Source organism: Lingula anatina, chromosome 2, assembly GCF_051362555.1.
Source record: "Lingula anatina isolate TDL-2025a chromosome 2, LinAna3.0, whole genome shotgun sequence".
Classification (NCBI taxonomy): Eukaryota; Metazoa; Brachiopoda; class Lingulata; order Lingulida; family Lingulidae; genus Lingula; species Lingula anatina.
In genome coordinates this window covers 29,781,412-29,798,312 of record NC_141768.1, presented here as the reverse complement: position 1 = coordinate 29,798,312, position 16,901 = coordinate 29,781,412, and the positions used below count along the sequence as shown (strand labels likewise).

Here is a 16,901-nt window from a genome sequence, read left to right as displayed (position 1 = left end):
GTCAATAACTATAGTGTTGATAAAACTGTAAATAAACACTTAAATCTAACTTAAACATTTCCAGGAAACCCATGAAAGGAATTCCACAGTCAGACAAAAGCAGGTTGAAAAACATACATTACAGTTAAAAAAGATCATATCATAATTAAATTAATGTTATCACGCTTGTGAAAACATAAAAACTAATTGAATAGGGCTTTTAAAAGTTAAACTACTCTTCACAGATTTTCTTTTTCATATTCCAGCAAAGATCTCTTAACAGAAACAACTGTTATTTTGATGCATTGAAGTTCCCCCCCCCCCAAAAAAAAAAGTCCTGTGGAACATTGCTTCAAATCTTTTATCAACTGTTTCACTTCCAGTTAATTATTTGCATCAAATTCTTTAAAAAATGTTCAGACTTCATTTTAACATCGAGGTTTTACAAGTTGCCATCTAACCTCATAGATCATTCAAACTAAACCTTGTGTAATGGCAGCATGCTTGTCAAAATGAGCTGCCAGAATCTCTTTCTTTTCATAATCTATCTTTTCAACAACTCCTGGGAGCAGATGTTTTGTCCCTGAAATAGAAAGTGTAGAAATTGTCAAAATTACAACGTTTATTACACATCAGGCATAAATAATGGGACCTAGAATTTCTTATCAACATGACAGTTATTGCTCAGGAGTGATGTCGAAGCAGCATCTGCAGTTAAGCTTAATAATTTGTTAATGGCTGATTAATGATCAAAGTTCTGTGTGATGGAAATTTTTCAAAATTTTTTTTTACAAATTTAAAAATGACCTTTTTTGTTTAAAGCCATGTAAAAATTTGTGAACACTATGCCACTGAAGACTTCTAATGGCTGAGGGAATTCCTCCGCCATATTTAACAGTCGACCAATAAAGTTGTATGCATAGAGATACACTGTCTGAAATGGAAGCAGTATAATATCAGTCATCTGAAAAAGTAAGAGAAATAAACGAACATATTATATGAATGTTTTTAAACCATAATGGTAATTCGAAATTATTTTTACTAATTAATTAAAATAATGATCACTGACAGAAGGAAACAGGAAGGATGCATATTTTTTCTTTGAAAGGGAAGGATAAGTACCTGAAACCAATTGGCCACTGTGATACATCTGATGCTGGGTCTAATACAAATAGGAGCACCTGTAAAACTAATGTTCTGATGTGACAAGAGACAAAACACTGCAGCGAACAGTGCATCAAACTCTGAGCAGCGTAGATCCAAGCTTGGAGTTATAACTGTGTCCAACAACAAAATGTATCGCAAAACATAGCAAATGAAGCCTTCTCTTTGACCGAAGTGTTGAAAGAAACTCTCAAACTTGCTTTCACCTATAATGAAATTTAAATACGTATTCATCACTACTTCTAATATCCTAGAGAACTAACTTTCAAATATTTGACAGTGACAGACTTCAGCAGTGCAGTGCACAAATAATATAAAAAAATGCAAAAATAAGCTTATGTCAGCAAACTGATTAAACAAATTAATCTGTATGTTAAAAACACTGACAGTCTAGCTTTCTACTCACTTTCCATGTGGGTCATAATATGGTGAAATAGTTTGAATTTGTCATCAGTGTTGCAGTGGATGACTTTATCTGCCCTCAAGTAGTTGATATTCAAAGCAGCTGTCACCTAGAAAAAGAAAGCAAAATGAAATATATTCCCAATTTTAGGGAGATTCTCACGTCAAGATTTTTTTATCTTATCTGCTTAGATATTGCAAAAAACAAACTTGTCTATCATGAGACATATCTGTTGCATCAAAAATACATTGGGGGTGAATTTGCTTATGCAAGCTGATGATGTAACAAGAGCATTTTGGGGATGAAAACTACGTAACATTGCTTTCAAACAGATCTCCCCCCCCCCCCCCAGCCATTTTCACACCTATTTAATCACAACAGTAAGTACTACAACATGGCACCAGGAAATTCTCATGATTTTATTATCAGTAAGGAGACGGAATAATGGAACATCACAATTAGGGGGTCATATCTCCTAACAATTCCAATAAAAATCAAACATGGGTATCAGATTGTGATTCACACCCTACAGTCATCAACCATGCCAATTTTCATAATAATATCTTACTTAGTTCAGAAGATACATTGCAATATGATATATCACCAATTTACAAAGCAACAAAAATGACAATTATTGTGGGGTGCCAAACAGTTCAAAGCAGATTAATTTATTTCAAACAAGCATTATTTTTCACAACAGCAGGTACACTATGGTGCATCTATCTTCACAACATATTCTGGTTTTCCAACCAATCAATACGCACTACCATCTCAGCATACTTTTCATATTTAAGTCTGGGTTCCCAGGCCTAGATCGATCCATCTTTAGGTCTAACTCCCTTAGGAGTCTCACTAAATTGCTTTCAACTTGCCGGCTTAAATGTCTGTCATGCCTACTGAATCAGCTAGAGTGTAAAGATAATTACTCCCTAACAGCTTACTAGGCGTGACTGACATTTAAGCCAGTTAAGTTGATAGCAATTTAGTGAGACTCCCCAGGGAGATAGATCGATCAAATATCTGTGGGAATGGTCCCTAAGTTATTATCAATGAACACAACAGTTCATTTAATACTGGCAATATTATGTATGATTAAGCCATGATCAAACTTTTATAAAACATATAGCTTTAATTATAACTTTAATCTATCTCATCTGTTATATGGAGCTAGTGCTCACAATGAATTTTGGCGACCTAGCTCATGCACACTAACTCCACTGGGACACTTGCTGAATGCAATCAGATTAACAGACTACATCTAACGCCCATCCTCCTGTTTCCGATGTACCATATAATCAACAGCTTTCAGGCCCGTAGCCAGCAAATTCACAAGGGGGGTTCTTTTTCTGAAAAAGTGGACCTTTTACAATGAAACTTATGTGTACCTAGATCAAATTTTACCCAAAATGGACATTTTCTTGACAAAAGGGGCGGTTCTTTCGAACCCCCCAAAACCCCCCTGGCTACGGGCCTGGCTTTTCTATGTTCTACTCAACCTCTATCTCCTGAAACTGAGGGCTCAGCACTCTTCCATATTCCAGGACAGCCACTTGACCACTGGGCAGTACCATTCTGTAGATGATGCGTCTCAGTCCCAACATGCACATCTCAATGCTTGGTCCCTGTATGTCTTCCAGTACAGAGTGATGCCAATATACCTTGCCATGCATGGCTAGTACGGAACTGGGCAGATGGCCATTACGTACCTTGAAGTTAAATAGTTGAAGACATGGTTAAAGAAACAATTTGATCATCTGCTGAGATACTTGCATATACTTAGGTTTTTGATAAAAATATGTATAAAACAAGAGGCTGAAGTGGCAATATTTTTCAAATAACTGATGTCAAAATTGATGTTAATATTTTACATAATTAAAATTTTTTAAATAATTCTTAATTGGAATTACAAAAATGCAATCACCTGGCTTTCCAAGAAAACAGACAATGGAGTCTGAGGATAACACGCTCCGTCTGGGGGCATAGTCAGATTGTAGAAGTTCTTGGTATAATGAACTGCCTCACGGAAACTTGAATTTGTTCTCTAAAAAGTTTTTAAACATTGACTTATAAGGAGAGGTAAATTTGAAAACTTTATAAGATAAAACCAGTGCCACTGTAAAATGTGGGCACATTTCAGCATTATACTCCCCAAGACTGAAATATATAAAATATTCACTTCTATTCTTTTAAGGAAAGTGCCCTGAGAATTTGCTACAATTCAAGCAAGTATAGTGATTCTGAAAAGTCTCAGGCCATGGACGTTGCCCAACGTGCAGTTTCCCTTTTGGTATCAGACTGGTAAAATTACTGCTAATTGATATGCATGCTGGTCCAAATGTCCAGTGGAAAAATGTAAAAACTGCATACATGTTGTGAAAAACTTAATCTGATACTGTTGTGTATCCAAATGGCACTTGTTTGAAATACAGTCAAAAGTATACACTGTACACATTGCCATGCTGTGTGTGAATGGGGCTTAAGTTATCTGCACGGTTCCACAGAATGACATGTGATGTAGCAGTATGATCAATATACTCATGATTAGCTAAGCCTCAGAGTCAATCAAACACTTTTCAATGAAATGCAGATGGTGATATGCATACATACAAAAATTAAAAAGGATGGAAGCTGGTCCAAATCAGCTCTGAAACTATATATATATATATATATATATATATATATATATATATATAGCTATAAAGTAACATAGTAAATACACATGCATTTACCATATCTTCTCTCAGTCCTTCATTTTTCTCCACACTGCCACCCCATCTCAACCACTGGGCTATTGTCTCCAGGCTGACATGACCAATGCTCAATTTACTCCTCAACACACCCAGATTGCTCATAAATGATGATGTAAAGTCATTGCCTTGTATGATGGCTAGGTCCACCAAGGCACCAAGGTTTGGAAGCTAAAAACAATAAGACAGACATAATTTTTAAATAAAAAGTGCACAGAATTATATTTTTCTTTGGTGAATAATATTTGAATATTTCATTTTTTTTCTTTTTAAGCAATTACTACTACTTAAATGTACATTGCAAGTTTTAACCATAAATAAATGATAAATTATTTGGAACAAAATGCAACGAAATATCCACATTTTTCCACGTAAGAATTCTATTATAAACATTACCTTCAAAGTTTTGACAACTCTTTGTGGAGTTATTATACCAACAATCAAACTGGTTATTTCCCTGGGATACAGAGTTTTATAATTTGGCCTCAGATATCCTTCCAGATCAAACAGCTGCAGAGGTATAAATGTGCACCTCTTCATAACACAGAAATCCCCATCATTACTCAGCACTGCAAAAGCTTTAGGACTGTAAAAAAATTAATTAAAAGCTTTTAAGTTTGAAATCAGAATGTGCAAATATTTGCTGTATGGCGCATATATTCTGCAGTGTGTCTGTGGGCTTTAAATTAACCAGTCTTCTTTTGGCTCTGCTGTCACCTTAATCAGTCAGAGCAGGTCTTACCAAAATGTGCTGTTATACATGGGTTGGCCATAGTTGAACCGCGGACCAGTTGGACGGTGGATCATCTGTTCAGCTGAGAGTCTCCTAAAACAGCATGGACAATCCAGCTGTTGGCTTGACTGACCAAACTTACTCTGATCTCTAATCTCTATATAATGACAATACAAAGTATTCTCTAGACGTACTGTTACACTTAAAGTGATTCCTATAGCAAGATATATTAAAGCCAATTGAGACACATTCACCAGTAATGTTTAACACAATTAAACTTAGACCGATTTTACTTAAATAGGGATGTGAAGCCATGATTAAAGTTATTCAATACTTAAAAACTGAAAACATCCTTTAAAACTTGGTTACAGCTCTTTCCAATAAATAAAATACCCTTACAGTTTCATGTAATATTATTATAACTGAGGCATCTGAACAATGATTTTCCCAATCATGGACATAACTTCATTTCAATGTGGAACTTTCTAAAATGAAATTTGGCCGTGAAATCACCACTCGGATGACACAGGCTTAAAAGTTTTTTCAAACTCATATAGGTCTCTGTAGCCCTTTACTCATCTGTTTATCAAATTTTAAGTTTGTAGCTTAATCAAAAAATAATTTGTGGACACTGCAGGAAACTATTTTTCACGTTTCTAAAACTGAAAAGTTTCCTCTTACCGTAAATGCAATTGCTTCGCAAGGACGGTGTCCGCCTCTCCGTGGCAACAGTTTACAACTGTGGCACCCGCTTTTGATAATGTTTGCAGAATCTGCACATCCACCAGGGTCGGGGGTACAAAGTGATCCTCCAGGTCTTGCAGGTGCTTTTCGCCTTTGCAGACATCAGATATATCTTGAAGATACTGGATAGATTTTACAGATCTCGACCTCCATGTCGAGAATTTATACCTGGAAGTGTTGCGCCCAGTGCCCCTGCATCCATCAACGAAAAACACTAGGTTAATTCCCTTTACTTTGAGAATTTTTATCAAGTCTACGAAGTACTGGTCGTAGACCGCATATTCGCCCCCTAAAATCCCAATAAATTGATTTGATTGCTGCAGTGCAAGAACCTTGTGAATTGCTCCTACTACAAAAGCTCGGAAAGCGAGGTAATCCACAAGGATTTCAATTCCATTTTTTTCACGGGCTATCTCAACCAAGTCCAAATAGTGTGTAGTTTCAGAATGACCAAGGCAGTATGTCAGGAGTCCGTGGACGCCCATTTTTCGAAAGGATACCACACGCGTGTTTTCAAAGGATTGCAGACAATCACGTGACAACTGACTTACACCGGTTACATCAGCCCAGAGCTGGTTTAGTGAACATTATTCCTTTACTACTAGTTCAAGCCTCGTTTCCAAGGAGGCTTCTATCTACACTCACAGAAAGGGGCTGGAAACAGAGGCAACAGAAATCAGATTAAAAGATGTTCATACAATTCTGGTCAAGTTATATTCTGTTAAAACTGTCAGAACAAAATATTACATGGTGAAATTGCATTGCTTACCGGAGTACATCATGGAATGCCTGGGCTATATATATATTTCACGTAGTATTCTATAATTTTCCTAGCGAACACCTAAATGGCACCACACAAAACTGACTTAAACACGAGTTTTAGACGTTGGAGATGTTGTTTTATATCCCATGTTGGCCAGGTTGATCAAAAGGGGTCCGCCATATAGATAAACGTCCCAATAAAATATACTGATCCACTTAGTGATCTGACTTAATTACAACCTGATATTTATTATTTATAAATTTATTTATGTATTTATATATTTATTAGGTGTTCAAACAGGACATACATGTACGTTCGCGTCTACACGTCTATCACACTCTAAAGTTCGGGAACGCGTCGTAAACATGAAACAGAACACATTTTAAGTGTGCAAATATTACATTTTGAGAACGCTTTAAACAGTGTTCTGGCACCAGAGCACTGAGTGTTGTGAAATATAGAACACATTTTTATGTTCTTTTTTTGTTTTGTTTTGTTAGAACACGTGCATTTACATGTAAATTCAGAACACTTTTTACGTGTTCGAATGTTACATTTTGAGAACGCATTAAACAGTGTTCTGACGCTAGAACAGTAAGCGTTGTGAAATATAGAACACATTTTTGTTCTTTTTATGTTCTTTCACTGAGTATTGTGTGAAAACGATCTAGTAGAATAATATATTGCTGAAAGGATTTATATGTGTACTGTCGTTTTAAAGAAGTGCATTTTATGTACTGAGTAGTATACCAACCATTTTGAGCAAAAGCATACCTGTAATGGATCTATCGGTATTTGGATCTCAAAATACGTGGATCTATAGGTATGTGGATTTAAAGGACGTGGGTTTATGAGGACGTCGTATCTATAGGAACGCAAATATATTGGACAGCAGTAAAAAATCGGATCTATCGGTATTTAAATCTAAAAAGACGTTTTTTCAGTTTTTCCTTTATGTATCTATCGGTAACGGGATTATAGGGACGTGTAATATTTTGGGACTAAATTTTATCCGTACGTACCCGATCAAAAAAAGTACTTTTCCATCAGCATACGACAGTTCCTCCCTCAAAAGTGAAGTCCGGCAATTGGTATTCAATTTCAAACATCCACAAGTGATGCAAGGATATAATGCCTAGGAGAAAACCTGGCGGTACTTCAGGTGCATTATCAAGTCATGGAACGGAATTGCAGCAACATTGTATATATGCAAATGCGTGAGTTCAAGATTTCTAGTTTAGAGCTCGGGATTTATGTTCCCGAATTGGATACTCCTGGTGAGATCACGGGTGTTGAAATGGTATCTGGTCTTTTTCTGTGTTTTTATAGAGTTAGGTTATATCAAAAAGAACATTGTTGCAATATACCCTTTTCTAAAGTTTTCAAAAAATTAATTGTGAAACTTGGACTAATAATACAATAATAAAAAGAATAATAATAATAATAAGATGAATAATAATAATTATTCTGATTGGACAGTCATCTTTATGTTGTTTCCTTCACTCTGATTGACCAAAAACATAGATCACATCATAGGCTAATATCATGTTTGGTGCCAGAAATACGTAGATATTGCGTTTTATCAGACTCTGAATTTCTGTATTCCATGCTTATATATATATATATATCATACATTACAAAATTATTAAAACATACAGAACAGAAAATAGAAAACAATATGATCTGTGAAGTTGCAGTACCTGAATTTATTCATTTTGTAGCGAAATAATGAAACAATTGTTTCTGTAATTATTAATGACTGGGGTAAATTATTGGCACAGAATACTACAATAAAACAGATTTTAATCATATGCACCTCTCCATGAAAACCAATGTCAATTTTATTATATCTATTCATTCAAGAAAGTAGCCTACATCTTAACCATATATTGCATCAGTTTATCCCAATCAAAGTCCACTGCAATCTTTTAATTTGATAAACATCCATATGAAACCTCCTTTTGTAAAGTTAAAACTTGATTTTAACAAAAAATATTTGCCTTCAAAGTCTTAAATATTAAACCTTTTATATGTGTAAACAAAGAAGAGTTTGCCCTGACAAGCCTTTATCAAAAATGGTAAATACCAAAGTGATGGCCCCAAAATAATCTAAATGCTGGATTGAAAGTTAAAAATACAAGGCATAGGTTAGATCTGTCGCAAGATGTGTCAGTATGAAATCCCTTAAAAATGTTTCTTAGCAATTTAGATTAAAAAATAATAATAATTGTGAAGGGCAAAATATTTTGACAACTTTTTATTTTCTTTTTTGTGAGCATGCTAGTATTTGCTAAAAATTCTGCCCGAAGGATAAAATAACATGCATATTGCAGTCTTTAGATGTGATTCAAATGTTAAAATATACTGGCAGTTTATTATAATTATTGTTGTGACTGCTTTATGTAGTAAATCCAGATTTCAAATTTAGTCAGCTCAACATAGCAAGAAACCAATTAATATTTATATAATTCTTTTTCAAAACATGAAAACTAAAAAAGCTACATAGTCCGGTCTGAATGTGGAGTATCAGCCTTTCATAATTACCCAATATTTATTTATTTCTAAATATTTTGTCATCCATTCATCCTTTAATTTTAGATAGTTCTACCAAAAACTTCTTTAATCCTTAAATTGTTAGTGAACTTATTGTTGAAAATATATCAAACTCAGTAAATTATTTGAATATCTTCAAGCACCTGGTATCAAATAGTTTACAAAATCTACCAAATAACTGCTATTTCACTTGAAAAATCACCATGATCAACAGTAGGATAAAAAAGAACTGATGACCATGTATATACATCGTGAATCAATTCACATGTACATCCATGTAGTTCCGATAACATCATTCTCAAGTTGATATCCATGTATAAACCATGTTCAAGCAGCACCATTTGTAACTACAACCCTACAGACTAATGACAGCCAGTGCTTCATGTAAAAACCAGGACAAGGAGGCCTGACAGCATATCTGGATTATATTTGAGTCACCTTTATCCAACTTGGTCTGGCTCACGTTATGAGAAAAAAAAAATGCAAAGTTCTACTAGCACCCCCTTTAGCTTAACTTTATCTTCCAAACTAGTAAATTTTGAAAATGAAATCAAATAAAAAGTCTAAACAAGCAACTGGAACCCAATACTGATTTCCCCTCAATTCAGCTTAATATTCAATGCTTTATAAATTATGTGATAGCTTGCTCAAATAGTTAAAAGATAATCAGATTCATTACATTTGAGAACAGTTTGAACACAGACTAACTACTTCAGTCACAGTTACTTGTACAAATTTAAATATTCTTGAGCTTCTTCCTCACATATACACCATACTATTATGCACCAGTAGTAATATCTAAAATAAATATAACATCATTTGAATTTATGGGTTAAAATGAGCATTTCCTTACAGATCCACAAATATCATATAAAGATGCTACTCATATAAATATACTAGTTTTCTTTTTCCACTGAAAAATGGTTTACATGCTTTAAAAGCAGATCATTTTAAATGATAAATTAAAACTAAATAAGAAGGCTAACTTATTTCTTTTAACACTAAACTTTTTAACATTTTAATGTTGGAAAGGCAAATCCATTAAAATGTTGATTACTCTCTGGTTCCTAATTGCCATACATGTACGGGCATTCATTTGGACTAAAAATTCCACACTGTCTGGCCTTATTCGAAACTTTACGCTTATTAAAAATCTAAGTTTCCCCTGACCTATTTGTACACCACATACGTATATTGACCCATTTTAACACTCAAGCCAGATCCATCATGGCAGCACCCTGTGTTTACTCTGGATTGTGACAGCAGTGCATTTCAGGACATATACGCAATCACATCCAGTCACACTGTACTACTATTCCAAATCGTATGGCAATTAGGATCCAGAGAGTAGCCCCATTTTTTTTTCCTGATCTGTGGTCCATATCTACCTCAACTGAATTCTTCTAAATTCAACTGAAGCCTTTATGCTTACTATAATATTTCCCTCTCCTTTTGACCACCTACTTCATTTTTGTACCATGCTTTTAACAAAATGTTATCAGCTCAAACACTGCCCATTTCCTTTTGAACTCTCAGTACTGTCCTTAACAGCCGTGTAATTTAAAAAATTTATCATCCGCTTAGGCTGATGGCATAAATATTCTGTAGAATGTATTTCACAAATTCTACATAATTTTGACTATCCCCTTTCTTATTTCTTTTCAAATCAAATTCTGCTATAGCATCTTTAACAACAGTTTTACACAGTGACTTTTCGACAGCTGCAATGATGGTAAACCTCCCATTATCTCAAACTGGCTCAGTGGAGTGCAAACATAAACTGGTGCAACAGCTCACACCCACCTGAAGGTGAACACAATGGGTGCATAACAGAGCTTAATATGCGGGGATGGGGATCTTTAAACTAACCTACCTGTACCTATCAACTATCATTTAGAAAAACCCAATACTATGTTCCACATAAATTCCCTGGGTTGCTATTTAAGCATTAGTGATGAATAGTCTACACATTTTAGGCTGTGAATTCCCTTCGTAAATATTAGGTGTTTTAACTGAAACAATAACATGATAAAACAACAGATATACAATTTTGGGAAATGAACGTAAATGTTGGCAACCCATCACTTGTACTATGAAACATGATTAATATATTTTTTTGACCACCTCAAAGATCACTGCCAGCTGTTATTTCTCTACATAGATTTGATGACTTTGATAAATTGATATGACCAGATGTCTTGGTTGTAACAGCAGGTTAAAGGTTGATGCCTTCTTCAAAGACCATGCTGAGAAAGAGTATCCTGTTCTGTGACTAGGAACTGGTTATTTTGAGCCCCATTCAAACCAGCTTCAAATAACTATTGTTGTGACTCTTAAACACATCATTTAATCACCAGGAACTCGATTGTCTGAGGCACAGCAATCTCTCCATTTCAACCCATTCTCTGCACAGGGAGAGGCTAATACACATCCCATATCTGTAAAATAGATTCCATTGTGTGACACATAGCAAATCACTTCAAACCAGTCTTATAAAAGGTTTTGACTGCAATACTAACGCTATATTAGCTGAGGTACTGTGTGTATTGCTAATGTCTATTTTGCTCCGCTGTTCTGTGCTGTATGCTTTGTTCTAAGGCCATAGGTGTCAACCATTCCTTTGGTATTGCTTTTTCTATGAATGGAATACAGGAGCTCACATAGGCCAGTCTGTTTACCCAGCTAGGGATGTCTTTACCACACAGAATCTGAAAAAAAGAGAAATATTGTTCAAGAAAAGATATAATTGGTCACTCTTCAATATTGTTAAGAAGCAGAAAATGTCAAAAAATCACTTTTACATAGCTAATTAGTTCAATAATGAGACTGTTAACATGCCTAAGAATTAAATTTTGAGAAAATCAGTTGACACTGCCCTGTAGCACTCATGCATAGTTCCTATTTGTTGCTGAAAATTTCTGATATTAGGTAAGGTAGTAGAAAACATCAAGAGATGGCAAGTAGCACTTTCACCCTAAAATCACTGAACAGATATGATATCATCAGCCAAATGACCATGCTTTTTCTGAATACCAATAATGTCCATGGACATTATATGAAAATATTATAATTATCAGTTTAATACATGATAGTAGTTTTTAACCTGATCTTGGCCAACAGGATATATTACCTTAACAACATAATCACCACCAATTTTAATCATACTACTAGACTGTTACTACGGATATACATAATCTCTAACAAGCAGAAGCTTTCAGACCCAAAAGTCCCAGCATGAAAACGACGTTTGTGAAAAATTCACAAAAAAAAAAAAATAATAATAATAAAAAAAAATAATAATAATAAAAATAATAATAATAATAATAAATTCTAGAAAAATAATCCTAATTTCAAATACTGCCAAACAAGAGACTAAAGAACTAAATGGTATACAAATCACTTTCTGAGTGAGAAGTAATGATGTTTTAAGCAGTGGACTTCCAAATGCTTACCTGTACAAGAGCTGATGAAAAATGATTGCAATTTTTGTTTAGGAGGTGATACTGGTCACCCTTATATTCGTTACCAAGCTGTTCAACAATTTTCTGAATATCTTCTTGTGTGAAATCTGTAGAGCCAAGCCGGATTGTTTCTCTAGAAACAAAATAAAAAAATCACGTGAAAAGTGAGGTTTTTCATATATAAATAATAAACGAAATGATTGTTACAGAACTGTTCAATCCACTTCATAATCTATATCTAGCTGTCATAGCATCTGTATACACCTGCAGTAATATTTAACAGTGGTAAGACAAATATGCTAAGAAATTATATATATATATATATATATATATATATATATATATGTATGTGTGTGCCTGTGCATATTGGGAAAGAGTAGAAGCACATGTCAAAATCCATATTTTGTTTTAAAAGGGATTAAAGTGAAGTGTTGGAAGTGAAATTGGAAGATTTCCTTGGTGAACCACTAGTGCATCATCGCCATGCATGCATACATCCATCCATATGATACATATCCATTGGTGCAATACCAATAGCCTGCTGGACTGAATGTCCATGCCACAGCAGTACAGCATGTAAGACTAATCAATAAACAAATTAGCCAACAGTGTCTCCATACTGGCGTCCACCATTAGGTGTAAAAACCATTAAATCAAGTAACATGTTCAAATTGGATTTGGTCAATCAACAGACTAAATGTCATTATCATGAATATACATACTGACAGTCAATGAAAATGCATCATTTATTAATCAAATAATATTTTAAGTTCCTTTGGCACATTAAGAAAATAACAGTTTTCGTGTGAAATATGACCCATTAATTTATTCAGTCACACAAGGTGAAATAAAAGTCAGAAAAGATCATTAAAAAAAAGATCATTAAAATGCAAGGTCATGTGATCAAATCTCTTTGGTTCTGCCCAGCCTCTAGCATCCTCAGGGCCCGCAGTCGCTCTTCCAGTGTCAGACGTGGCATCACAAAAGTTTTTTGTCATGTGTCATACTACATTTGGTGACTACCTTAAATAGGCTTAATTAATCACCATATATTGAACCTGATTAATTCACACCAATCAGGAAAAACACATTTTGTAACAGCTGATCACAAAATCAGCTGATCACAATTTCACCGAAGCAGAAATTTTAAACATCCGAGTGGTCAGCCCGCTCTCTTATGACCAAACAAATGCATTTGTACTCGTTTATATGGTTGGAATGGATTCTCGGTAAAAAGGACAAGAGTACAAAAGTACAAGAAAGTTTTCTGATGCGTTTTCATTGACTGTCAGTATATATTCTCTTTGGTTCTATGCTGCAAACTTGTTAAATAAAGCTGTATGGTTGGTAGATGTACAAGCCTCTAATATTTGGGATGCAAGATCAATGCAAGTGAGAAGAGGTATGCTCTAAGGTATCCACATGCATTTCACAATAAACTAGTATCCATTAATGTTAGTACACCATGACTGGGTTAACGTGAAAGTAAGTACACTGATAGCACCCTTTTGTCTGGTAATCAAATCCTGCAATGCGGCCGTCATTTCAGAAAGCAGTATTGAACTAATCAAACTGGTGGAAATATATTTTTTTCTGGTGTCATTACACAAAGCTGACTGGCTGAGAGAGCAACATTGCCAAATGCAGACCTGAGAAGGCAATAAGTTACCCCAAGGCACAGCCCACAGACAACAAGATAGTCTTCAAGGGGCTGCACTTGGTCATATTGCCCATTGAGTCATCATGTTTTGAAGCATATCAAATAATCTCTTAACAAACCAAACACAAACCAAACAAAGCATAAATCTAATACCCAACATTTCTCATCTCCTGCACATACCAATATTTGAATGAAACAACCTAAAACCTATATGGTTGCTGCTTCTTGAGGAAATTATTTCACAAAATATATTCTGTAACTTCTATATACTAGAATTATAAGTGTTTTATTGTTAATGCCTTTTGCACACAGAACTCCATCCTATTCTGCTTTAATTAGTGGTATTCTGTGTCAGTTAGCATCAGTGCACATGGATAGTCTATATAACAAAATAAATATCATAGGACACAATTTAGCTAATCAGAGCACACAAATTTATAATGGGGTACAACAAAGTCTGATTTCCTGACAATATTGCCAAGAACTTTCTGTTGACAAGATTGCCATCTTCATTAATCCATGATTAAAAAATTTATGTCTTTGGATGTCTATGGATATCCAATAAAAAATGCGATATACTAGTAATGAAACACATTACAGACGCTACATGTAGATCCAATATCCTACTCTGAAGCTCTTAGGGTTATTGCGGGTTAAGGATTATAGTGATAAGACTGATAAGTAGGAATGAATATTATACAGAACACGAGAAGCGTAATACATCTCAGTTGATGAACTCAAGGAAAGGTCAATGAAGCATGGAATCATATGAAAGTGAATTATCATGTAAAGAGACAAAATGTTATCAAAGGGAGAAAAACAACAGGATCTGGTTGACGTCTTAAATTATATCATATTTTGTGTTGAGGCAAGATAGAAAATCAAACTAGTCTTCAGGTTTTGCATCAAAGAAACTGACCTGAACAATGTCATTTTAACAAACTGTTTCATCTACTTGTTTTATTACATTCAGTTTTACTTTTGGTAGAGTTACTTACTTAAACTTGAAATGCTCTCCTAGTTCTTCTGCATCCTTTGGGGTAATGTCAAATATGCCACTAAATGGAAAGGGATGCCCACCATAAGCATACTCTAGACAAGAATAAAACAACTGTGGTTACATTTTCATTTTATAATATAACTTCCAGACTTGCAAGAAAAAAATAATTTTCATATATAGTCACTCTTGCAAAATCAGTACTTTTATGTGATAAAAGATGTCCTTTTACATACATCACGTGCAAAGAAAAATGGTTTTGTAACGGATTTTCAATAATTTTGATAAATCAGAGCTCGAAGTAAATTTATTCAACACAGTTTGGCAAAGAAAACCACATACTAGTTTATATATATACTAGTTGATATATATACTAGTTGATATATATACTTGGAAAAAACAACAGACTTATAAGTGTGGCTTATCCCATAATTCATTTCATAAACAGAGTTGGTAACAAAACGTTGCATAGATCTCTACCTGTACCATACACCTCAATCCCAGAGTGGTAGACTCCTATACCAAGTGTAGAGGTATATTCATTAATCCAGTACTGAAATAAAAAGACAGTTATTACTTCTGGGTATGAATATGGTTTGATCAGGTTCATGGGCATTGATTTGTTCATGTATACATGTATGTTTGTCTGTTTGCTAGTGGACAAGCTGTCTCAAATATTCAGGATAGAGCATTATTCCAGGGTAAACTAAATTACAACTGGGTCCCCAATATTTGCAAAAGAATATATCTTGCTGCTCGTGTATGTGTAAAGGGTATATTTAGAAGTGCTCCTCCCACCTAAGATGACCCTTTCCTCCAGTTACGCTCCCCTAGCTGATCATTTGCTTTTAACAATACATGTACATAGCCATATGATGGGAATTTGCAAAGAGAGTTTGTTGAAAGTGGTTTAAACAGGCTTAAGCTTGGTCCAAGAAGTTTTAAGTAGCCTAATCAGGGAATTATATCGGATAATTCCCTGGCCTAATTAAGATTGGACCATGAACCTTAGGCCTGGTTTTGAAACGCTCTCAGATTTTTCTGAAATAGAGGTTTGTTTTGGATATATGAAGCACTTGAAAGTTTGATACAAATGTTGTGCGATGTTCAGTGAAATGCTGAAAGCGTTTTAACAGGGCTTTACAGACTTTTTTTGACAGGCCATGGGTTTCTAATAAAATACCTACTAGTAAATAATAAACAATTAAAAAAAGGGCATCTGAAATCAAACTGATGCTATTTTCATAATATTTCTAAACAATTAAATTATAATTTAGTTCCAAGTGTCAAGTGTTATTTTCATGTCTTGTTGTTGATTGCTCACGCATATAAAATACATAAATATATACTTACCATATCATAAATATTAATAACCACAGCTTCTCCACCCATTATTTATGTCAGACACCGGTTCAACACGCTGCTAAGAATTCTAAATAAATATGACAAAGCTGCCGCAGCGTCAATACAGTTCATTTGTTTTCCTTCCCAAATCTCTTCCGACTTCTAGATCTAGGTAACATTTGACATTTTCCGTGAGTTTAACAGTACTTGCAGAGCTCTACCAGACAATCGCCAGAGTTTTTACAACACTCTCCAACTTAAAATTCAATATCGAAATGACAGCTTTTTTGTGTGAAATATTTTCCCAGATTTGTAACAAACGTCACCATTATTCGAGATCTTGCCACTAATAG

At 34.6% G+C, this 16,901-nt stretch overlaps 2 protein-coding genes across 2 annotated transcripts; both read right to left on the bottom strand.

Moving 5' to 3' along the window:
* Positions 1–276: 276 nt before the first annotated feature.
* On the bottom strand, positions 277–6,503 carry LOC106166673 (uncharacterized). Its single transcript, XM_087006099.1, has 9 exons — positions 5,708–6,503; positions 4,690–4,879; positions 4,276–4,464; positions 3,468–3,587; positions 3,043–3,252; positions 1,550–1,655; positions 1,102–1,349; positions 787–913; positions 277–562 (listed from the first exon to the last, which is right to left on the bottom strand). The coding sequence occupies exons 1-9, from the start codon at positions 6,253–6,255 to the stop codon at positions 453–455; spliced, it is 1,848 nt and encodes a 615-aa protein (XP_086862225.1). The 5' UTR covers positions 6,256–6,503; the 3' UTR covers positions 277–452.
* Positions 6,504–8,219: 1,716 nt separating this feature from the next.
* On the bottom strand, positions 8,220–16,900 carry LOC106168684 (deubiquitinase DESI2-like). The gene is made up of 5 exons (XM_087003839.1): positions 16,558–16,900; positions 15,685–15,757; positions 15,206–15,299; positions 12,539–12,680; positions 8,220–11,794 (listed from the first exon to the last, which is right to left on the bottom strand). Exons 1-5 carry the CDS (start codon positions 16,594–16,596, stop codon positions 11,636–11,638), a joined length of 507 nt encoding a protein of 168 aa, XP_086859965.1. The 5' UTR covers positions 16,597–16,900; the 3' UTR covers positions 8,220–11,635.
* Position 16,901: the final 1 nt, after the last annotated feature.